The 22,047-nt window shown below is 38.7% G+C and overlaps 1 protein-coding gene across 5 annotated transcripts in view; it reads right to left on the bottom strand.

The window, feature by feature from the left end:
• The window catches only part of Fndc3b (fibronectin type III domain containing 3B), a 335,107-nt gene that overhangs the window by 92,739 nt on the left and 220,321 nt on the right, over positions 1-22,047 (bottom strand). For all 5 annotated transcript variants that reach the window (XM_026394977.2, XM_077795313.1, XM_026394979.2 and 2 more), the window contains 3 exons: positions 12,437-12,495; positions 3,696-3,847; positions 890-949 (listed from right to left, as the gene is read on the bottom strand). In XM_026394977.2, coding sequence (XP_026250762.1) covers positions 890-949; positions 3,696-3,847; positions 12,437-12,495 — 271 coding nt within the window. The remainder of the gene's footprint in view (positions 1-889; positions 950-3,695; positions 3,848-12,436; positions 12,496-22,047) is intronic.

The raw sequence follows: 22,047 nt of genomic DNA, 5'->3' as shown, positions 1-22,047 counted from the left end.
TTCAGAGTCTGGCATTTTAATCATGTACCACCACACCCAGCTATTCCTTCTCACCTTTCTTAATGAGAAAATTATGGCATAGAACTTCTAGGTACCTTGAAGTCAAAATAGCCAATGTGTGCAGCTCCAAACCAGTACTCAAGCCTCATGATAATTAATGGGCCACATTCAGAAACCTGCTTATTTACAATTTGATGGACAGATGTACCATTAAATAATTGGATGGTCTCTGTAATAATTTAGATGATGCTTTCCTCCTCACAGGTCTGTGGTTGGCTGGATTTCTTCCTAAGAATAAACCCCCAACGCACCCATAGCAGGAATTCTGGAGAAATCATAGTAAAGAATTCAGACTACATTACGTTATTTGGGTTGTTTTGTCAAACTGAATAAATTCTTGTCAGAGATAAAATAATGTTTGCATTACCTATTTCAAAACCTTTTGGCTTTTAAAGTTTAAAAGTGTTCTTGCAAAAAAAAGAAAGGGCTTCTTCCGTGATTTGGCCTGAATGTACAGTTTGTATGTATGGTCTATAATAAACAACTGATGTATCCATAGTAAAATATATATATCTATATAAAGAAAATACTATATGTTATACAACACAGTCCAATAGATCCGAGAAGACCTTGTAAGATAAAAATTACTTTAAAAAATTTTTACGATGTCTGTTCAGAGCATCATCTACTTTTCTGTCCTCAGAAACACATCTGAGTCTTCCCAATTACTGTTCTTCAGAGTGCCAGACAGCAATGAATAGCCAGTGGGCCAAAGGCCCAAAATTTTGTTAGGCAAATGCCATTCACCAAACATTTTTAAAAGCGGGCACTTGATTTACTTGACAATCTGGACTCTCCAAGACAGTTCAGTTCTTACGTCCTAACTTACCTCACATGATAATCAGTTGCTGGTCTCAGATCTTTCAGGTTACATTCCAATTCTTCTCCACTACAAAGAAAAATCATTTATTAGTTAATAATACCAGTTTCAAAGTAAAACAGGTTTTGGATTAGTGACTCATACTTATGTATAGACAATAACACAGAACTATTAAATATGAATCCACCAAAAACCAGAAATAAATTTCTTATTGGGTATTACTATTATTATTATTTTTTGGACTTAAAAGTTACATTCCTTTTAATGATGCCATCTCATATCTGGGAAGTGACAAAAAATTAACTTACTAATAAAATTCCCAAAATTTTGTTACTTCTTAAAAGAAATCCACAAGAGCAAATAAGAGAACAAATACAACAAGTAAATAACCAATTGTCAAACAAAGGCAGTTCCCAGATTTATCTTGGCAGGAACCTTGATTCCCTCAACTTTGAACCCTTGATGAAATCACAATCTGCATCTCTCACAAACCGACGCACTAAATAGCTATCAGATATAAAATTAGATTGTTTATCTGATCAAAAGGTACAACTGAACCTCAACTTAAAGTATGAGGAAACAACCAATACAAAAACCAGAAATGTTCCATTAAAATTTTTCAATAGGTGTGTGTGGGGGTGGGTGCAGATGTGACTTGTTTTGTATTCTTCAAAAATGTGAGTGTTATAGAAGACAAATAAAGACCAATGGAAGAGTTCCTAATTTACAACGGCTAAGAGAGGACACAACTAAATGCAATGTCTGACCTAGACTGGATCCTGTCCTGAGTAGGAAGAAAAATGCTATCACATTTTTCAAAACAGCAGACATTATTCAGATCAGCTGATGAAAATAGAATATGGACAATCATTAGATAAAAGTACTGTATCAAAACATTTATGAAGCTGATAATGCACTGATTGTAAAAGTATTCTTATTTTGAGGAAATATATTGAAATATTTAGTGATAAAAGACTGTGATACATATAACTTTGGGGGGGCAGAAACTACAGATAGCAGAGAAAAAGGGAGAGAGAAGAGTTCAAATGGTTAAAGAAAACTCGGTAAAAAAAGTTAGTAATAGGCAAATCTGGATAGACTATACTTCATATTTCTTGATCTCACTATTTATGCAATGTTTTGTTTGAAATTCTCCCCTCCCAATTTTTTTTTTAATTGTAAACAGCAAGTTATATCTACAGCTTGGCGGCAGCTCTGCTGTTTAAACTTGCACTACATCTTTAAATATCCTAGTATTTAAAACACTACTTTAAAATGGAAAAGTTAACATTAATTCAGATTTTCAACCTCTCATACAAAAAACAAACCAACAAAAACTCTAAAAAAATCAGCAAATTTAGGCAATGTCTAAGGCTAAATGCCAAGTGTTCTCTCAGACAAAGAAATTCTCATTTCCAACTTTAGAAAGTAGACCTTTTCTTTCTTTTGTTACCTGCCTTGCTCCTCAGGGAACTTGAGGTCCTAGCTCCTATCACCCAGTGTTCATCCTGCATTTGTACAAACTAGCTAGCCAGGTGTGACGGCACATGCCAACAGTTCCACTATTTGGTAGGCTGAGGCAGGGAGATCACCTGAGCTCATGAGTTTGAGATCAGCCTGGACAATACAATGAGCCCAGTCTCAAAAACATCAAATTAATAAATAAAATCCATTTTTTGGTGAAGTGGGGGAAATGACTCTCTGGAGTTCTTATTCTGATTTTTCAAACTAGAAAAGTCTGGTTGTGAGCCACAGTGCAGAGTCAGGATTTTACTCAAAGTACAGAGGGACTCAGTAGAGGTTTTTTTTTTTTTTGCAGGGTAGTGATATGGATTGACATGTTTCTGGGAAGTGGATGCTGGGAGAACCAGGGGATACTGCAGGAGCCCAGCAAGGACAGAGCAGAACAGGAAGCCAGAGGAGGCTCCTTATCTCTTCCCCTTTTTTTGTTCAGAAGACCCACTGAGGCAGCAAGTCGTGAAACAGGAAGTGAGAGGAGGAGATACATAGTCTGTGGCACTCACAGGGCAGGAAAATGAGAGACAAAACAAACACCTCTGGCAGAGAAAGAACTGCGGTGTGTGTGACCACATTCCCCTGGCATGGGCAGGCCTTCTGGGGCCACTTGCAGGGAGGTCGAACAAGTAGTGAAGACAAAACTGACTTGCTGATTTCCTGCTCTGCACACGTGAGCTGTGCCAAGCAAGTACAAAGGGGAAAGAACTTAACCCTAACATTTTTATCACGTTTGAACATGGCTATAAATCGTCTGAACTGTTAATTACATGGAAATCCACAAGGCAGAACAGGCCAAGTTCTTATTCTGTGAGCTCATGTTCTGACCATTTAAGAAAGCCTTGGAATGATCTGTTTTAAGTACAGTCTAGAAAACTACCATGGCAAGTGAGATGGAAGCAAATGATACTACAGGTCTTTTTAAAACAGGACTAGAAAAAAGCTTGGGTCTAAAAAGTTAAGAGATGATCAGATGATTGTTTAAAGTGAATGTAGACACTAAAAGACATAGTCACTGTTTGGCCTGATAAATAATAGTGGAAATTTTTCATTAATACCATACTGATAGCTAACATAACCAAGTGATCTATTTCACCAATACCAAGTAGCTCTATACCACTCAGTTCTGATAAATAATTACTTGAACAAAATTAATTCTTGAGATAATAACTATTTCTTAAAATGAACTATTTAAAGGAAAACTTGCAAAGCCTATATATTTTCCCTTTGTTTTCTATTTTCTTTAATAACGCTAATATTGCAATTTTGCAGCAAAGAAAAACATGGAAACATACACTACCTGTAAATTATCTTGTATTTTCCATCTCGTCCTTTGTCTGATAAGGCAACCTCATAACTGTAGGGGAAGGAAAGACCACTGTGGGGTCCACATGAAAGTCCAACAGGGGGAGCCCAGGACAACACAACAGCTCTTGCCTGAATATTGGAAACCTGAGGAGAAAAACATGGGACAGAGCATTTAAATCCATTTCACTTAGATCAGACTCTTATTTCCCCTGGAAATTACTAGTCATATAATTACAAGTAGTGAAACAAAACTGGCTAAGATTTAACCCAAGGTAAACAATTATAATGAAAGAAATCCTATATGGTGTTCTCGTGTTGAAGTCTTGAGACCAAACCACAGCTGCTGCAACATCTGTCCTTATGACGTGAACTTTTATCCAAGAGCAGCGAGCCTTCCAGAAAACAAAATGATCAGTCATACCCAAGGATTTCTGTCCAGATGAAAGATGAATGGGAGATTTCAATGCTCTACATGTAGGCTACTGCCTGATGTGCAAAGAGTGGAAGCCTTCAAGCCTCACTTGGTATTGAGTCCTCCTTTAAAGCTAATACCTTTCATACCATTCCCTTTGAAGTCCTGTGATTCCCAGGAGAACCCAATGTGAGTCGGGAACTAGAACCAAGGACTAGGACTAGGCCAATATGGGACAGAAAATGTCTATGGAAGTAAAGATTTCCCCTCTCAGAGCTCTCTGCTTTTAACTCTTTGATTTAGTCTCTGCTTAAGACTTCATTTGAACACATGACTAAGACATCAAATATCCTAACTTTTCACCCTTACTTAGCACTACTCTGAGGCATGTTTGACATTGTCTCCCTGGATTATACTCAGAAAAGTCCTCAGGTGCCTTCAGTGGGAACCTGTTAAATGAACAGACCCTGTATTGCCTGACTTCCCTTCCCTGTCCACTGACGTTCTGGGTCCCCTACCCAAGTAAAGTATTTTTACTCAAATCATTATTTATTTATCTATTTATTTAGTTATAACACTAGGGATTGGACACAGGGGTGCTCTACTACTGAGCTACACCCAAGTCCTTTTTCTTTATTTTGAGATATGGTGTCACTAAGTAGGCTGGTTTGAAACTTGTGACTCTCCTGCCTCAAACTCCCAAAACACTGGATTACAGGTATGAGCCACTGCAACCAGCTCTCAAAACTTCATCTCAGAGGTTCTTTTTAATAAACCCAATCTAAACTACCCTTAGAATAAGGGTAGTCTAATCCCTTAGAATAAATCTAACAACAGAAATTTAACGTTTTAACTTTGTAAAGGTTGTTTATTGCTAGCTGGACATTGGTCTGGATAACACATTAGAAACAAATAAGAAAAGGGGATGTCATCATGAAAATCAAGGGACATCAGTAGAGGGGGAAGAAGGAAGGGAAGGAAAGAAAATACTGGGGAATGATACTGGCCAAGTTATATTGTTATATCATGTGCATGTACGAATATGTAACAACATTGTGTACAACTACAATGCAACAATAAAAAATATGGAAAAAATAAAAAATAAAAATAAATATGACATACTAATACTTAATGTTCACAAAGACTTTATAGCTATAGATTATTTAGTTAATATATGCAAATGTGTAACCTATTCAGTCACTGATTTTATCTTCCATTTGTGTTACTGATTTATATAAGGAATATGAAAATATAACAAAATAATTAGAATACACAAATAATAAATATGGAAAACAAATACTGAGTATCCTTTTTTAGTCTGTCATTTATTCTACTTTTAGCAGAGATTATTTCACACCAGTCTGTTCTATGTAGGTAGAACATTGTGATATATTTAGTTAATTATTAGTGAGACTCCTCCACATCCTTTCAGACCCTAGCTGGGCCTAATACGTCCAAGTAGCCTTCTCTAAAGTTTTCACTCATCCTCACTCCTGTGCTCCACAGAGTCTCGTGGATATCACTGTCATTGCTGATCCTGTTTATGTCGTTTGTCTACCCCACCCCACCCCACCCACTACACAGAGGGACTTCCGAAGGGCACAGCCTAATCATAGTCAAATAGAAAATAAAGCAAAGGGAATATGACAGCCTAGTGGCTCCTCTCACTGTGCCTCTCCACTCCCCTCAGGACCTTGTCACTTAGCTATGGACTTTCCTACTTTCTTGGTTTTAACTAACCTCCAGTCCCAGTTCCATGCTGCCTTTGTTTATTCATCTAATTACCACATGTCATTCTGTGAGGGGCTATGGACATAAGAATGATTAAGATATGATCTTTGTCCTCACATAGTGCCAACCAGGTGAGGAGAAATGGTGTGTGAGGGACTCAGGATGGATGCACACTGGAGAGGCAGCCAGAGCACCGAGACTGGTTCAGGAAAGGGCTCTGAGCTGCCCTTCCAGAGCCCATGGTCAGAGCAATCACCGCTGTCTTTGTGTTCCAGCCACATTTCCCTAGTACTTCTGTTTGGTGTTTATTTCATAATACTGAGATGACCTGATTTTTTTTTTTTAATGTTTCCTTAATGGGATTTGAAGACAGAATTCCTTCTGTACACCAGTGTATTTGCTGATTCCTTTACATGTGTTGATGAGCAATCCTGAAGGTACTGGGTATCATATTTGATTTGTAACTTAAAGGGAGATATTTTGCTGTGAAGAGTTCAGTTTATAGAGGCTGATTAGGTTCTATGAAATAGTCACTGAGGTGACAAATGGCTGCTTTGCACCATTCCCAGAACAAAGCATGTAGTGAAACTGATTCTATGAATGGCGGTATGAACCAGTGTATCTCAAAATAGCTCGGTCAGATGCTAGCATTCTAGATACTGAACAAATATCCATAAATTCGAAGCCTTTTATACTTTACCTTTTGTGATAGTTATCACAAATCTACTTTTTTTTTTCTTGAAAACTTGCTTATCATTCAAAAGAACAGAGATGTAAAACATTTCCTAAACTGTAAGCAAGGCTTCAGAAGGCAGATTGCTATGTGATCATGGTACTTGTGGTCATGCGACCTTCCAATACCAGCCTATCAGACATGTGCTTTGGGAACTCAGCACCATTCTTCAAAAAAAAGCAGTTTCTGTTAATTTCTTTCTTGAATTAAGCTGACTAACACCCATATTACGACCACCTCTGGGGCCAACCCCTGTCCATACTCTTGTTCCCTCCCTTCCATGACTACTGCCTGACTTCCAGTCTCCTTTTTTTAGGTACTGGAATCCTAAGAGAAAGAGCTCTTGGCCTTAGTTAAAACTTGGAACTCACTACCATTTCAAGGCTGATTCCAGGAAATCACAGTGTGTCTTTCAAGAGATTGTCACGTAGGGGTGAATCTCCAGCAGATGATGTGTTTACTCCAAGTGTCCTGGGAGGTGACACCTTGGTAAGAGCTCTGGAACTCTAGGAACTCCTTTGGGTTCAAGCCTAATCAGGGCAGGGGCACTCATTCAGGAACTTCACATTCCAAGTTTCTCTGTGCTCAAAGTTTCTTGCCAGCGTGACCAGTGAAGTGAGCAAGGGTATACTAGTTGGATCATCACAATGATCATCATGGCTGTTGATTCCTCCTCCGAAAGTGTTCAGCAGCATAAAACTAACTGGCTTGCTGATGTTTAATTAATGTGCCATAACTGGAAATTGAACTCCCTTTAATGATGATAAGTGTAGATCTCTAGTTATGAAATTATTGGATAAGATGCAATCAGATATTGTTTCTGTACTAGTGACATAAAGGGTCTGTTATGTAGTATACTAGTGTAAGTCTGCATATGAAATGTTTAAATTAAGCTGATTTTAAGTACAAATTATCTATTTCTTTTTTAAAAAATTTTTTAGTTGTAGTTGGACACAATACCTTTATTTTATTTATTTTTATGTGGTGCCTTGCACATCCTAGGTGAGCGTTCTACCGATGAGTCACAACCCCAGCCAACAAATTACCTATTTCTAAATGATCAAAATACTTAGAAATCAGTCCTTGCCCATATATTTATTAAATATAGATCTTAACTTGAAGCCAGCTGCAGTGGTATATAACTGTAATAGCAGAGACTTGGGAGGACAAGGCAGGAGGATCACAAGTTTGAAGCCAGCCTCAGCAACCTAGACAGACACTGTCTCAAAATTAAAAAAAAAAAAAAAAAAAAAGTCTGGGGTTGTAGCTCAGTGGTAGAGCACCTCTGGATTCAATCCCTAGTACCAAGAAGTAAGAGAGGGAGAGGGGAAAGCCTCCTGGCAACTTAAGGGTAGTTCTGTGTGTGAATTAGAAAACTGCATTATCTTATTACCTTGTAGCTGTTTAGCAAGTAATCCTGCCCTCTCTTTCTCTTTGTGCCTTCTCTTCTGATCAACTTAGTATTTTAATACTGTTCTGTAAAATTTTATAATTTTTATTCTCAAAATTTATTATATGGAAATGATATTCATTATTTGGATCAGAAACACCATTTTCTTTCATAGTTACTAAATTGTTACTCTTACATCAAAAATACTTCTTTGTAAGTCAATAGCTTTTAAATTAGGTCTGGCCTTTGGATTTAACTATGTAGGAGGCCTACTGATTTGATGAAAGAATATGCTAAGGAAATATTACCACAGAAATACTGAATTCACTTTTAAAGAATCATCACAAGAAATAACAACACAAAGGAATATAATTGAAGAAGGAAAAGGTCAAAGAAAAATGATACTCAGATCTAAAAATGTCACCATCCTCTGCTTCCATAACTTAAGTGCTCTGCACCTCCGATCATTCCCCAGGAGCTGCTGTTTATCTTTCTAGGAGCTGCCTCTCGGGGAAGCATGCCTCTCAGCTCTCACTTCTAAAACCAGACAAATCAATTGTTTCTACAAGCTAAACATAAGTGAATAGAAACAATGTAGCACCACAATTCTAGGTTACACTGACTTACATCCAGAAAATAAACAACCCACCAGCATGTGGAGACTACATCTAGCACCACCATCAGAGTAATTCCCCAACCACTTAGGAAAACATCAAGTGTATTCCTCTAGTATACCAGTCTTCTCCTGGCTGCTGCCTTGCACTCTGACACTTGGCCGTCCCAGCATCGGTCCACACTGGCTGAGCCTCGAACTCTGATGCTACCTGCCAGAATCTAACTATAGCCACTGCAGTCAGTCACATTTATTCAGCAAACATCTGTAAAGGGTTGACTATGTGCCAAGGACAGTGCTAGGTAATAGCACAAAGATAAGTAAGACACCATCATAAATAAGAACTTCAGAGAGAAAGAGTAAGAGGTGGAGAAAAAGGAAGGGAGAGACAAAAACTATATAAACAACTCATTGGGCTGGGAAGGATGAGTAGAAGATATTAATGAGGAACAGTAGCAGGATAATAGGCAGAATGACCCTCACTCTTGAAGATACCCACTCTCTAGACCCCGGAGGGACTGTCTGGAACGCCTTCAACCTGGGCAACCTGGATATGCTTACCATGCCATCCAGTGTCCCTGACCCAAGAGGGTGGTTGGCATCAACCACCACCCACATATCGATGACACCACTTTTTGTCAGGTGATGTGATTTTTATCAAATTTCTGAAAATGTAGGATGCCAGTCTCACTGTTAAAAAACACTCGATAAGAAAGCTGATTTAGAGTTTGTAACTACTTAAGACTTTGTTGTTTCTACTCATCTCCCGAGGGTTCCTCTGCCTGGCTTGTCCATGCTAGACAGCATGCTGCCTGCAGAGCAAAACTGACAACTCCCACTTTATAAGACTGAGAAAAGTCCGTGGCTCCACTCACTGTATTTGTACCCCCCTAAACTATGCTGATATGGAAATGTCGTCTTTTGCCTGGATTTCTAGCCCCAAAGCCATATTATGAGTTTGGTGTAAGGTATAAAAAGGGTCACATCCAGGTAAGATGGTGGCCCCTGACACCTGCCATTACCTGTGGTGTTTACCTGAGTGAATATAACAGGTCTGGCTGTCTTAGACTTAGACACTCAATCTAGTTGGCACCCAGAGTCAGTAACACTCAGCAATGGTAAAATAAACTAACTATAAGACTTACAGAACCAGATATATAAAATCAGATCATCAATCAACTAATTTATAGTGAGAAACAAAACTATCTGGTAGACAAGGCAATACTATCAACCTGCCTTACATATTCCTCTCTACCAAATTCTCAAAAGGCTACTTTGTGGGCAACAAATGAGAACAATGGGTACTTGCTACATTATTCAAGGGTAAAGGGTACTGAGCTCTGACCAGCCAATACTCTATGATTGTGACACAGTTGCTTGGCCAGGGTGGGATGGCACAACCAACATGTGTCTGCTCTGTGGTCAAGCAATCCTTGTTCCCAAGTGATACAGACAATAGTTCTCAGATGACAATCTTACTATATTATACATTATATCATAGCTATTTACAAAAAGGGTATCTGTCTACCCTGGTCTAAAAACTGTGAAGATCATGGATTTAATAAATGCTAGATCAAGGTAAAGGACCAAATAAATATCTTCTTTATTTGCTAGCACACCACGTCCACAAAAACAGTAGAGAAATAACTTGGAATACCTGCAAGAAAGCACTTCTGTGCACACACGACTGAGACCTGACTGTCAAGTCTTGTGAAATCTGGGACAATGAAAGAAGGTGTTGCTCTGCCTTCTTTCTCTCATTTTGACTCCTCTGTCTTCCTTATGGATTTTTGTTCTTTCTGCTGTACTATAAATAAAAGTTTTCCCCATGATTCCACCCATCCACTTTTTCTATCTCTCCTTACACACCCTCTCTCACCCACAAAACTATCACCCACTCCAACAACTATCATCCCTATGCACATGATCCCCTAATCAGTGCCTTGATCCTCCTCTCGCCACAGCACCAAGTCCACCAGACACTTGTGACTGCCCACTACATTTATCTTTCTGAATGCTTGGCCAAGGGAACAAACAACACATCCAAGAATGGCACTGAAGATACAGAAAGGACATAGAGATGAACCTATCCTAGAGGAACTGCAGACAACTGTGAAAGATGCATAAACAAGCAGATGGAGTATGATGTATTAAATACAACAACAGAGATCCATTCAGGGCACAGTGAAATGGACGTAGTACAGGTGATAATAAGCAAGAACCACGAGGAGTATTCCACTTGAAGAGCATGGAAAGCAAATGTGAGAGATGTCTTAGAGGATGCATTTCCCAAGAGGAAGCATCTAGACCTGAAAGTCCAGTTATTCATGACACTAGATAATCTAATAGGTAATGGCTATGGTTTAGATATAAGGTGTCCCCAAAAAGCTCATTTGTGACATATGCAAGAAAGTTTTGAGGTGAAATGATCAGGTTATAAGAGCCTAAACCTAACCAGTACATTGATCCCCTAACAGGCATTTACTGGGTGATAACTGTAGGCAGGTAGAGTATGGCTGCGGAAGGTAGGTCACTGGGGGTATGACTTTGGGGTGAGAGTTCCCTGGTGAGTAGAGCTCTCTCTGACTCCTTATGGCCATGTCCAGAGCTACTCTCTTCTGCCATAACCTTCTGCCTTGACGTTGTGTCTCACCTTGGGCCCCAGAGCAATGGGGTTGGCCTTCTATGGACTGAGATCTCTAAACTAGAGTTCCAAATAAGCTTCTCCTCTTCTGGGGTTGTTCTTGTCAGGTCTTTTGGTCACAGTGGCCAAAAAGCTGACTAAAGCACTTAGAAAGCCCTACTGATTCATCTCTAGAATGGCCCTAGTCTACATCTAGCCTCTCCTTGACATGTGTGGCCCCACTACCCTAATTCTGAGTCCCCAAGTCTCTCACCAGGACTGTAGCAGTAGATTCCTAACACTTCTTTCTTGCTCTAACTCATTTTCCAACTGTTTGATCATTCTGAAAATGCAGCCCAGGTTACTCTGTGCTCAAAAGCCCCGAGTGGCAGCCTGCTCTGTCTCAGAGGGTACATGTGCACACAGACTCCCCAGCCCTCACCAAGGCCCCACTGCTCCACAAGCGCCCTGCTGTGCCCCTCCTCCAGCATACCCAAGCTTTCAGGTTTAGTCAAACCCAACTATGTACCCTGGGGCATGTTTGGCCGCTTCTGTGAAAAAGCCTCAGTATTTGAAACACATGAAGAATCAAGGTTTTCCAATTCAGCTAGAAAACACTCCAAAGAACTTTGGCTCTCTAATCTCACATGAAAGGCTGAATCAACATTCTGAATTTTTCACTTGAATTTCAAAGCACCTGGCAAAATCAAACTTAAAACTTCACAGTATCACAGCTCCCACTAATTTTTTTTTCTTGCCCCTGCACCCAATGTCCTGAATTTATTTTTCTCAGCTAATACTTGAATATCTTTTTGAAATTTACCTGGAAAAACAATTGGGGTTTCTGAGATTTTCAAAAATTATTATTACTACACTTACATAGGTAAAAGGAAATTATCAAATGAAAATTGCTCTGTAGATCCCAGAAAGGGATGTGTGTGTGTGTGTGTGTGTGTGTGTGTGTGTGTGTGTGTGTGGGTGTGGGGGAGCATCCCTAGAAGTCAAAAAGAACAGCAAATTGTATTGAAGATATTTAAACCAAGATATTTCAGTGGGTGACTACGCAGAAGGTGCTGTTCTATATTGTCATGCTCCCTTAATAAGTGACCACTATTTTCTCAGTTTATAAATAATCAAGGATAGTTTCTAGTACCTACTGCATGGTGAAAGAAAAGAATGTTTGAGATACTTAAGAAAGTGTAATATATGCTGAGAAATCCAGAAGACATACCTGTGGCTTCTCTATTCCCGAAAGAATGTCTTGCACTCTCTTTACTTCCAACTCATACTCTGCATTGCAAAAAAAGAAAAACAATACCATTAGAAGGCAATCAATTTCCTTCCCCAAGGCCTTTTAACTAAAGCTATCATTCAGTCAGTTGCTTCTAACCATGAGTTTTTGGTACCACAAAGCTGATAATGAAATCAGGATTGTCTTTGGGGTGGGGGTGAGGGTTTCACTATGGTTGTACTAACTCGCCACTGTACAGTTTTAAATAATCACAATGTCAACCATTACAAAGTTCTACTTAACAATTCAAAAACCAAAAGGGGAAAAAAGGTCTTAAGAAGGTTAAATAGGAAGATCAATACAGCTAGAGACAGAGGGTAGTAGAAAGATGAGGTCAAAGAGACCATGGCTAGTCCACACAGGCCTGGAAGTTCAATTTTTTTAGTTCAATATGTATGTACACATGTATGTAGGTATAGTTCATAATTTTTTAATTTGCCCAATAGCCACTGGAGTATTTAAGTGGAGGGACTGACATGTCCTTACTTTGATTTCAGAGATCAGTGCTAATCCTGCGTGAACAAGGGACATAAGAAAGGTCATCGCGGAAGCAGAAAGACCAATCAGTACTGGTGCCATCATCTAAAGGATAGAGCTGGCCTGGACTAGAGTAGTTTGGAAAGATGATGAAATCAGGACTAGTTTTGGAGGTGTAGGTGTCAAAAGATAAGATGCAACAGGCAATGGTGAGAAAGCGTGAAGAATCAAGGACGGTTTCTAGTTTTCGGCCTGATCAACTGGATGGATGATGTGTCTCTTAACAAGAAGGGGAAATGGGCATGTTTCAGAATGGGGCAAGAATTATGTTTTAGAAATGAAAGAGGAAAAGTGCCTGGGGTAGAGAATGAGGTGGCAAGTATATATACCACACCCCCACACCCACCCCCACCACCCCGGAAAAAAAGGATAAATGATAGAATTTAAATTTTATCTGTCAGAACAGCCTCTTGATTTTCAAAACACACTTGATACAAATACAAAGAGGGTGCCCAAGAAGCTTTCTAGGAACCAGTGCTATCAGAGCTCTGTGGATGAGCTTGCATCTGGAAGGGGAAGGACAAGGTGGGCCTTGGGGTGAGAGTGCGTTAGCCCTGCTCCTCCTAGGGCTGCTCATTCTCTTTGTTCAGGTCTAATCTGCAAGTCACCTCAAAAAATCTTACTCTAACCCCAACCCTTTGCCTCAGCCTAACTTTGGCACTACCAGATCCTTTTACCTTCTTACATGTTATCAAAATCTGAGAAGAATTTTCTCCTCTATTTCTTCCCTTGCTTTTCATTGATCTTTCCCATGCAAGGTTTAGGAAGGCAGATATATTACAGACCTGAAGTAGGCACATTTTTTTTTTCCCCGAAAAGAGCCAGACATTTAAAACTCTGTGGACCTCTATAGGCCTCTGTTACATATTCCTTTTTGTTTTTATTTTCATGATGCTTTATTTTATTTTTTTATTTTTTTAAAGAGAGAGTGAGAGAGGGAGAGAGAGAAAAGAGAATTTTAATATTTATTTTTTAGTTATCGGTGGACACAACATCTTGTTTGTATGTGGTGCTGAGGATCGAACCTGGGCCGCATGCATGCCAGGCGAGCGCACTACCGCTTGAGCCATATCCCCAGCCCTTCATGATGCTTTAAAAGGTAATGAGTATGTTCCTTTTGGATTATATAAAAATAGGCTGCAGGTTGCTGAGTCCTACTGAGGACATGGTCACCATCTACCCACAGCACTACAGCACCCAGCACAGGTCCTGCATGGCCAGAGCTCAGAAGATACTTGTTGACTGAACAAATGAAAAAGTCTATGTTAAGAACAACAAAAACTTCTAGTTGACACCACCCTAAGCCTTAAAAGGAGTAGTTTAGGTCTTCATTTTCCCCATTGTGTTCTGTTTAGAAGAACCTGTTTTCTATTATTTGGTTGAGCAAAACCAGTGAGTGGTAATACCATAAACAGCAACCTTTTAAAAGAAAATCCACATTTACAAAACCAAAAATCACAAGCTCATTTATAATCCTGTATTTACAATTATACATGATAAAGATAAATGATGGATATTAAGATAATGAATTTTACTTATAAATCAAAAGTAGACAGATCCTCACATTTTCTGGAGGCCCCTACTAAATAAACTGCAAATACAACATGTCTCAAAAGTTAATTGTCAGTAAAAACCCAAAACCAAAACCAAAATCTAAGAACAATTGCAATAAATCAATTGTTCAGTTGTTAAAGATGAAGTTTCCCCTGTCTCTGGTTAGTGGAGGCTTTGAAAGACCCTATGGACAGACACTCACATGGCTAAAAACATTCAAGTAACTAGCTGAAGGGGATGATGTTTCCTTCTGTAATGAATGACACAACTAGATTATCTCAAGCAAGAAGCCAGATCCCATTCTTGAGGTAATAAAAGTTTAGAGAACAAGGATGACCTCCTGCTCAACCAAGAAAGGAAGAAGTAAAGAGACTTGCAAAGGAAAACACCTCAGGACTATGCATTAGACATGATATCTGAAAAACAAAGGATTTTAAAAGGATGCTTTGTCCCACAAAAACTGGAGATCCCCCTCCCACCTTGCTTTCAAACAGGGATGTCAGAAAATGCCTTGTACATGGTCCCAAAGTGAGTAGAACCCTTGACTGTATCTGAGTGAACAGGGATCTGGGAATGTGAGACAGCCCGAGAGTCAAGAATCTGGGGTGTCTGCACTTGAGGTGGGCAGGAGGAAGGGAAGACAGCAAGGACCCCCTACATGTCACACAAGAGAGTTTGTGGGTTTTTTCTTTTCTTTTCTTTTTTTTTTTTTAATAAACTTGGAATTCCAACTTATGGAGCAAAGGTCATTGATCCAGGAAGAAAAAAGTAATTTAAGAGAAGGAAAAAAAGTAGTAAGTGGGTCATGAATAGAGCCAAATAAATGAAGGATTCTGAAATGAATAAAAATAAAAAGATGAGGAGAGTATAGAACACAGTCGCCGCCTCCTGTGTCTGGTCACCACGCTGCTGGACAAGAGGAAAGGCAGCATCAAAGCCAGACTGGAATTCTGTCCTCCTTTCAAGTTTCTAATCACAAATTTACAAAAAAAGAAAAAAATGCATTTATACCACATTCACTTAATGCTTCTCCATTTGTGCTACTACTGAACAGGAAAAAAAGTAAATAAATCCCAGGCACATAGTTTGCACAAATAAGAAGGGAAAATAAAATCTGTTTAACTGAACTAAAGTGACAGTTACCACATATAAAATAAACTCTTGTGTGAAAGCTAACAGTTTGGTATGAAAATGTCAAAATACTCTACTCTACTTCCTAAATAACTGAGTTAACTAAGCTCTTGTCCTACCTTTCCCTAAGCACGATTTAAGTATGGCTGCCTCAGAGAAATTGATGAATGAGCACCCTTTGCATAGAATAGCTTCTGAGCCCAGCTGTATGAATATATGAAGAGTGTATACCAGAGTTTGGATCAAGCTTTTCTGTCTCTCTCCCTTTCCCTCCCTCCTTCTCTCTCTCTCTTCTCTCTCTCACACATACACACACACACACATACTCCACTCCACCCCATATCCATATTGTAAAAGGGAGAGGAAGAAAAGGAAGACTAGCTAATTCCTCACAAAACTAAGTAAAACAAAAAAGAATAACTATGATTTGCCTTTAGGATATCTTCTTTTATTATCAAGTTTAAAGGAAAATTATGTCTTCTTTTTGCTTTTTCCCCTAAGAACTTGATATGTGCAAACAAGACGATGTCCTAGACGGCCCCATGCAAGGACAGGGACAAGCTTCCCTTCTTCATCCTCAGGGCTGCCTACTTCCTTCTGGTTTATAGCAAGTAAATGAGTTTTGAAGCAAAACTAGAGAACAATTTGTATTTTTCTTTTCTTTTTTTCTTTTTTTGGCTATAAGGTAAGCAAACAGATAAATCCTCCTGCTTCAATTTCATTGGCAACTGGCTGGCTAGAGGGACATAACAACCAAATTTCCTATCTTGTCACCTTAGTATGTGAAAGACTTTTCCCTGCTAAGGAGGAAGCACAGATGCCAGGCACTCAGGACAGCATCACACCCAGAAGGTGCACTGAGTTTTGCAGATTCAGGTACACTCAGGGGCAAGAATTTCTTGAGCAAGTGTGAAGATGGGAGGCTCTAGTTCAAACATGCCCTCAGTGAGCTGAGAACCAGCCTACTAGGAAATGCCAAAAAAGGGAAGGGGCTCAGCTCTGAGACTCAAGTCTTTCTTTAAGTCTTTCTTTCCCTCAAAGAAACTCTCCTACAAAGAAAATAAAGCATTTTTAGCAAAGGGAAGGTTAAAATAAAAATACACAAGCAAAGCAAATATAGTTTTTAAAAAGAAAAAAACAAAACAAAAAAACCCCACACACATAGAAGGAAGATGTGTCATGTGAAATTTAAACTTTCCGTAAATAGTGGTTTTCATGTTTGCTCCAAAAAGAAACGTTAAGTTCAGACTGTTTGAATAACTGTAAGGCCTAAACTAATTAAAATATCCCCCTTATAAACACAGTTTACTTCTTTGGTTTGTTTTACATTTTTTCCTTCTTAGAAAAGAAATACAGCTCCACACGTAGCTGCAAGCTATAGAATGTATTTATGGTTGTAGCAGTGCCTTCATTCCAATGGAGTGAGGTCAAGATCATTTCTCTCTGAACCTTCAGTCTAGCTCTCATCCACAGGGCTCATTTGCAGATACGCGGGTCATAACACAAAATGCTTTCTCAGATTTGCCAAAGAAGTGACATAGGTACTCTCTTTAACAAACCATGCATAATCAACTAAGGGGATAGAAAATGTGCAGCGTATACACAGGCCCATTTTGGCGATAAGAGGCTTAAAGTCAAAGAAAACAATGAATATGATGCCAGGCATGGCTGTGTTTGCCTACATCCCAGCTACTTTAGAGGCTGAGACTGGAGGATCACAAGTTCAAGGACAGCCTGGGAAACTGAGCAAGACCCTGTCTCAAATAAAAAGTGCTGAGGTTGTAGCTCAGTGGACAACCCCTGAATTTAATTCTGAATACTGTGCACTGAAAAAAAAAAAATCATCAATGAACTAAAATAAATACTTTTGAATGTAAAACAAAAACATTATTCAATAATAAGGACAAACTAGATACAGAATCAGTGTCTCCTAATGTCTCTGAGAATGAATAGGGATGAAGGAAGAAAATATTAACAATGCTTTTAGATGCTTTTCCACTTAGAAAATAAATTGGCTATCATCATATTTAAAATAGTACTTATGCTAGGGGAAAAAGGAATCAATAAGTGCCCACAAAAATAGGATTAATTATCCAAAAACCTCTATTTAGTAATTATGATCTCCAGGTAATGGTCTTAAATTCAAATATTAAAGACATCTATCATCACCAAAGAATAAATTTGCATAATAAGGACAACACAGTTAATCCCCAAAGGGAAATTTCCAGAAATATCTTGGTTAAGTGATTATTCCATTTGAAATTCTGAAAGGAAGTCAAAGGAATACTGGCCACTCAACAGTGAAAAAGAAATGGCAGGCGAACACAAGTTATGTGAAGTTGCATTCTGGTCCTAGGAAAATACTTTCAAGATTGCTTTGGTTTCCAATCAGATTTTGGAACCTGAAAGAGCGGAGGAGAAAAAGGAGAAAGAAATTCTTTCTGCAGGTGGAGTGCCCAGCTGGACAGGAGGAATGGCCAGAGAATGTAAATGGGACAATGGGGGCTAATTTCCTCTGAACTTGTATTGTTGTTTCTGAAATTCAGTAGAAAGAATGACCTTCTTTCCTGGCCCAAGGTCTACTCATAGGCCACAGGCCCCTGTGGGCAAAGGCTGTACAGCACCTCAGGTTAAGACAAGCAATATAGAAGCCTTCGTATTTAGGGGAAATGGAAGATACCAGATACCCTTTTGGACTCCCACATCAACTCAAGGGTTGTCTGTCTCTCAGTTACCTTCTTTGATGTCAACTAAATTGGATTCTGCCTGAAATATTGGGAGATTCTATTTCTGTTGAATTCCTTAAGAAATATTCTTACGGTTATGTCACAAGGCAAAAATCAAATACATGTGTGGAACTGGACAAAAGCAGCTAGTATTTTAAAAATTCCCAAATTAAATAGGATGAAAACTCCACAAAAATGGGTAGATGAGCTTGTTTGGCAAGCTTAATACTAACACCAGTCCTCCTTTCCTTTTCTTCCCCCAGGTGTTTGAACTGTTTACTAGCTTGCTGAGCCTAACCTGTGCCAGATATAGTTCTTTTATTTTGGGGGAAGGCTCAACTCCATGATTATCCAGCAAGAGCTGGTGCCCTCCCTGGGTGTGTAACAGGAAGGCAGTTACTTAAACACAGGATAGAACGACTTACAAAGGTAATTAAAGTTTATACACTACTTTCTGCAGCGGCATCTATAAACGTTTCCACAAAATGTTTTTTCATTAAGACTTGGCATGGCACACTGAAAATTTTTCAAGTAGCTTATTCAATACTTTTGCAAGACTATGAGGACTGGCAGGCAGAATCCACAAAGCAGGATTCTATAACACATTACATCTGAAAGAGAATTTTAGTATTTATACCACCTATATAGCAAGTGTTGAAGTTTTAATATTAACATTTTGTTAATTATGTCTCATACGACTAAACTGTTTGGGGATAAGAACCACCATCAGCTAAAGTGGGGATCAAATCCAGACCTAATTTCATGTGCTAGGGCTCCAGTAACTCACTAGAATCACTTGAATATGCAAAGGTCATTTGTATCCATGTTATAACCTATCCTGCTCAGGAAATCAGCAAGGGTTACGTATCAAAATGCCTATAGCTACTGGAAAGGTTATGTCAATAAACATGTAAGGCAAAAAAGAAGGGTAAGGAGCTGGGGTTGTGGCTCAGTGGTAGAGTTTTTGACTAGCATGTGTGAGGCACTGGATTTGAGTCTCAGCATCTCATATAAATAAAATGGGGGTAAGAACTATAGAAAATTGGAAATGCCCCTGCTTATCTGAAGGGGACAGTTGTAGTGCATTCAAGCAATAACTCAATTAATGGAATGCACTACAACTACAAAGAAAATCATTCTTTCTACTGAATTTCAGAAATAGCAATACAAACTCAGAGGAAATCAGCCCCATTGTCCCATTTGTGGAGTCCAAGTTTAACAGATATTCCCATTTTTTCAGGGAATATGAAAATACAAAATTTGGGGTGGAATTGCCCAATTTGTAAATATACATATTTTTAAAACATTTTAAACCTGCAGAAAAGCTGGAGACACACTATAAACACTATTATGGGCTGTATCTTTATGTTCTCCCAGAATTCATATGTTGAAAGCCTATCCTGTAATGTGGTGGTAGTAGGAGGTGGGGGTCTTTGGAAGATGATTAGAGACTCAATGGAGTCCTATGGGGCTCTCATGAATGGCATTAGTACCTGAGAGAGTCTTGAGAGAACGTGCTTCTTCTCTCAGCTGTGTGAGGACACAGTGAGAAGCTGTGCTTTATGAACCAGGAAGCAGGAACTCACCAGACTCCAAGTCAGCCAGCGCCTTGATCCTAGATACCCCAGGCTGGGATAAATATATGTTTGTTGTTTAAGCTACCTATGGTATCTTGCTAGAGAAGCCTGAGCTAAGAAATATACGCAAATAGTCTTCACCTAGATCGACCAATTAACATTTTGCTGTATTTGCAGGCTTATGCTTTATCTCTACATTCTCTCTCTCTCTCTCTCTCTCTCTCTCTCTCACTCACTCACACACACACACACACACACACACACACACACACACATTTTTTCAGAATCATTTGAATGGAAGTTGTTGACCTCATAACACTTTATCTCCAAAAGTTTGGCATGCCTTCCTAAGAACAATGACTTCCTATATAACCATGGAAACACCACAACCAAGAGATTTAATAGGAGTGCAATAAAATCTAATCTACAATCCATATTTAAATGGACTTTAAATTTACATACAGATGTACTTCCTGTTTTGTGACATGAAGAAGCCCAAAATGAGGTTTAAACCATTTGGGGATACTCAATTTAATGGCTTGGTTAAGAAGATGCCTACACCTTTCCCTACTGTCAAAAGATCTTCTTCTCAATTAGAAATGGTTATAGTGTACTTCAATGTACAGAGGTATTATTACAGTGGGGGCAGAGGCGCACACCTGTAATCCCAGCGACTCAGGAGACAGGAGGATCAAAGTTCAAAGCCAGCATCAGCAATTCAGTGAGTCCCTAAGCAACCCTGTGAGACTCTATCTCTAAATAAAATATATATGTTAAAAAAAAGAGGGGGGACCTGGGGATGTGGCTCAGTGCCCCTGCATTCAATCCCTGGTACAAAAATGAAAACAAACAAAAAAAGAAGGCATTATTATATTGGTAGATGCAAGAAGATATTTTCTAATTATGTATTCCTTCTGTTAACTAGTATCATATGAATTCAGGTTCTTTTCTATTCCATGTGTTAAAATTTGTAATGCTCCATTATCATCATTACTTTTTGAGATGTCAAACTTGTCCCAAATGTAGCCAAGGAGGCCCTTCCAGCTGTTTTCTGGTCCCCTTTGTCCACTTGGGGTTCTGTTTTGCAAGGTTTACGATTATGTGAGCAAACAGTAAATAATGTAAAGTACCACTAGACTGCAAGTGAGGTATTTCAGTAACATGAAACAGAATTATCCTACCATTTTAGATTTGTCAAAAAACATTCTTACTCAAGGATTTTCTTATTTAAATGTGACTAGAAAGAGAAAACCATCTTAGCATTTCCAGCTTCCCCATTTTTTAGAAAACAAAGTTGAAACCAAAGACACGATAACTCAAAATTCACATTTTGATATAAAAGAAACATTTTATAATATACCAAATTTGAACTCTAGGCACTTGAATACAAACTGTAGTAAGCTTTAAGTAGAAAAACAGAACACATTTGGCTCTTCTTGGATCATATAATTTCTGTTCTCAATTTAATCTCCTTGTGCTTCATTTCTTGTTCTTTCCAATCAACATTTGCTTTTTAAAAAAACAGATAATCAAAACAGACAGCACCATCTGCCCAGGTCCAGGAAATAAAATGAACTGTCTTCTAAATGCACTGAACTGAGAAATGAACTAACATGAAAAGTTAAGATGAGACCAGCAGGCAGGAAATGGCTATATGGGGATACTACCTGGAGGGGTTCTTCTCCAGAGTGTGGACTACACTGAGGACCAGAGCCGTCCACTCCTAACATTTTCCCTTTTTATTCACACACACACACACACAAACACATCAAAGTAGATATACACAAGGTCATTGTTAAAGAAGTCTTCAATTGTTTTCAAGAAATCTACTGTATACCAGAGCTGTATATACTGATCTTACTATCTTGTTCTATTATAAAATTAAATTATTTATAACTTAAATTATTCATTTTTCTGTATAAAGGATTCACCTTTTTTATTATTGGTTGTTCAAAATATTACAAAGCTCTTGACATATCATATTTCATACATTAGATTAAAAAAAATAAAGACAATCTCAAGAGAA

The sequence above is a fragment of the Urocitellus parryii genome, chromosome 2, assembly GCF_045843805.1.
Source record: "Urocitellus parryii isolate mUroPar1 chromosome 2, mUroPar1.hap1, whole genome shotgun sequence".
Classification (NCBI taxonomy): domain Eukaryota; kingdom Metazoa; phylum Chordata; class Mammalia; order Rodentia; family Sciuridae; genus Urocitellus; species Urocitellus parryii.
This window is presented reverse-complemented; position numbering and strand designations above follow the sequence as displayed.